The sequence below is a fragment of the Thecamonas trahens genome (assembly GCF_000142905.1).
Source record: "Thecamonas trahens ATCC 50062 unplaced genomic scaffold supercont1.38, whole genome shotgun sequence".
Classification (NCBI taxonomy): Eukaryota; order Apusomonadida; family Apusomonadidae; genus Thecamonas; species Thecamonas trahens.
This window is the reverse complement of record NW_013657642.1, coordinates 131,851-135,167: the sequence shown is the minus strand read 5'-3', so window position 1 is coordinate 135,167 and position 3,317 is coordinate 131,851. Positions and strand designations below refer to the sequence as shown.

Here is a 3,317-nt window from a genome sequence, read left to right as displayed (position 1 = left end):
CCCCCCCCCCCCCCCCCACGAACTCCCACTAGCCCACATCCCTCTGCATCCATGTTTCAGTCGTCCGCCTCGACCGTAGCCCTGGCTATTGCCATGGCCATGGCTATTGTCCTCGCCATGGCGCCTGCTCTAGCAGCTGCTGACCGTGGCTACCCGTTTGGCTCTGAGACGACCGGCCTCCCGCCGTCGGTCAAGATCCTGACCTGGCCGCTGGCGGTAGACGATCTGCCGCTGGCCAACGCATCTGCGCCGTGGGCAGACAATCCGCGGGCATGGTGGGCGCCCGAGCTGGCCGATGTGCTGAGTGAAGACGATGCGGAGTTTGCTCATCATCCGCTTTGCGCGCCCTGGCCCGGAGGCGCACGACCCGACGCTGCCGCCATTGCTACCAAGCTCTCCGATCTCGTCCTCGCCCTGGCAGAGCCAATCATCGTCCGCGGGCACCCGCTTATGGAGGCCGATTGGTCAGCGCCGCGCGAGTGGAGTCCTGAGACCATCGCCCGCCTCATTCCGGAGCTGCCGCAGGTTTACGACAAGGCGGACTCGTCCGTCTTCCTCTACCGCAACGGCGACAAGCCGCTGCTCGGCTCGCCGCACTGGCGTACCTCGATCGCCACTGTGCAAAACTTTCTCTTTCCCGCCGCCGAGCTGGTGGCCCAGATGCGCGCCGAAGAGGCCGGCAGCCCGCTTCCGGGCGCGCCGCACCGCTTCTTCTCCGGCCCGCTCCAGCTTGACCCGGACGTGGCCTTTGCCGGCGGCTCGCTCGACTCGGCCACCGTCACCTATGTCAAGGGCCTTATTGACGCCATTACCCCATACTATGACGTCCTCGGCTCGGCACCGGTCTCGCCGGGCCTTTGCGAGGGCGACCGCGAGATCTCGGCTAACCTCTGGATGGGCACCGCCAACGTGACCTCGCACGGCCACTACGACGGCTCAACCAACATCTACGCCCAGATGTACGGCCGCAAGACCTTTTACCTTGCTCCGCCCACCGCCGACTTTCCACTCTTCCCGCGCCTTCACGAGTCGTATCGCTCCATCTCCGACGAGGAGCTGCCGGCCTCGGCCTTTACCTTCCGCGCCCCGCTCGAACCGGGCGATCTGCTCCTCATGCCGGCGTACTGGTTCCACCACGTCGTCGCCGACACTCCGTCAATCTCGGTCAACTTTTGGTGCAACTCATGGGCCATGCAGCTGATGTGGATCTCCCGCCGATTACCACTCCCGCTCGAGATGGAGTGGCTCGATTCGGTCGAGGCCCGCGTCGTTCTTGCCTCGCTCTACTCGGCCATTCACGCCGGCCTCTACACCGGTGACCCTGCATCCGCTGCCTCGCTCCTTGCCTCGCTCTACCCCTCCCGCTACGCCGCGCTTTTTGACTCTTCGCCCAAGCACGCCGGCGTCAAGCGCGTGTGCAGCGAGGCTTCATCAACAACCGCCGCCATGCTCGCCGCCCCGGGGATCGAGCGGCTCATCGAGCTCGCCGTCCTCCCCACAGACCTCGACGCGCGCCACGAGCTAGAGTCTCTCTTTGCCGCCTGGGTCGACGCCGCGCTGGCGCCGCTTGGTCTCACCCGCCCGCGAGACCTCACCTACGCCAAGTGGCACCCGCGCCTCATCCAGACTGCCGCTATCGCTCGCCACATCCTCCACGGCCCGCGCACAACCGCCGGCCGTGCTCACGAGATCTTTTACTATCCTGACCCGGAAACGTCGGAAATCGAGTACCTGGCCAAAGACGACATCCTCCGCGCGCTGCCGCCCGCGTCTGCCGCCTCGCCGGCTGCTCGCGCCATCGCCGACCGTGACGTCCTCAACTCGATCGAGGAGATTGCCTACGCCATCGTCGTCCCCGACGCCGACCCGCACGTCCTCGGCCGCACCGTGCCCTCGGTCTTTTCCCTTTGCTTTGTCGACGGAAGCAGACCAAACCAATAACAGCCACATCCCTTTGTCGCCATCGCTGCCTACCGTCCGCCTTCCGCCCGTGGCACATACTTCCACCACACCGTCCCTCTGCCCACACAGCCCATCGTCACCACCTTACTACATGTGGAGCGCCAGTCAGACTGCCATTCACACTCTCCGGACCTCCCGCCCTTCTCTTATCATCCTCACCCGCACACTGTACGCACCCCCACCCCCATCCCCACCCCCATCCCCGGCCCCTGCCTGCCTTGGGTCAGGTCGGGACAGGTCGCGAGCGAATGACATGCTGCCACGGCCCCTCCTCCTCCTCCTCCCACTGCCACACTATCACCAGCTCCACTCATCTCCTGTTTACACGTAGGATGTCTGCCTCTGCCGCTGAGTTCTTTGGAAGCCTGCCCGTGGCGTCGACCAAGCCGCTGCCAGGGACCGAGGCCGAGGCTGGGTCGGGAGCTGTTCGTGTGGAGACGGACTCGCTGGGAGAGGTCAAAGTGCCGTCGTGGGCATACTGGGGCGCACAGACTCAGCGGTCGCTGGGCAACTTTGACATCGATCTTCCGCGCCATGCCATGCCGTTTGAGCTTGTTCAGGGCCTGGCATTTGTGAAGAAGGCTGCCGCGAGGGTTCACGCCCGCCACGGCAGGCTGAGCGAGGAGGTGGGCAAGGCCATCGAGGCTGCTGCTGACGAGATCATCGATGGCACGCTCGCCGACCACTTTCCGCTGGCCATCTTCCAGACGGGCTCTGGCACTCAGTCGAACATGAACGTCAACGAGGTCATCTCCAATCGCGCCATCGAGATCCTCGGCGGCGAGCGCGGCTCCAAGACGCCGGTCCACCCCAACGACCACGTCAACAAGGCGCAGTCGTCCAACGACTCGTTCCCCACCGCCATGCACGTTGCTGCCGCCCGCGCCCTCGACGCAAAGCTCCTGCCGGCTCTCGAGAAGCTAGCTGCCGAGCTCGAGGCCAAGGCCGAGGCCTGGAGCAACATTGTCAAGATCGGGCGGACCCACACCATGGATGCCACGCCTCTGACACTGGGGCAGGAGTTTTCGGGCTACGCCGTCCAGGTCCGCAACGCGATTGCCCGAGTCACCGTCGCCATGCACCCGCGGCTGATGTACCTGGCGCAGGGCGGGACGGCGGTCGGAACCGGGCTCAACACCACCGAGGGCTTTGACGTCGAAGTTGCTGCCGAGATTGCCGAGCTCACGGGGCTCCCGTTCCAGACCGCGCCGAACAAGTTCGAGGCTCTTGCCGCCCACGACGCCATGGTTGAGGTCTCGGGTGCGCTCAACACGCTTGCCGTCTCGGCCATGAAGATCGGCAACGACATCTCGGTTCCTTGGCTCGGGCCCGCGGTGCGGCATGCCGAGCTCGTC

At 65.4% G+C, this 3,317-nt stretch overlaps 1 protein-coding gene across 1 annotated transcript in view; it reads left to right on the top strand.

Annotated features, from left to right (window-relative positions):
- Positions 1-51: 51 nt before the first annotated feature.
- The window catches only part of AMSG_12112 (uncharacterized protein), a gene marked incomplete at both ends in the record, with an annotated part of 5,012 nt that continues 1,746 nt past the window's right edge, over positions 52-3,317 (top strand). Inside the window, 2 exons of the mRNA XM_013900316.1 lie at positions 52-1,896; positions 2,316-3,275. Of these exons, the coding sequence (XP_013755770.1) occupies positions 52-1,896; positions 2,316-3,275 (2,805 nt within the window). The remainder of the gene's footprint in view (positions 1,897-2,315; positions 3,276-3,317) is intronic.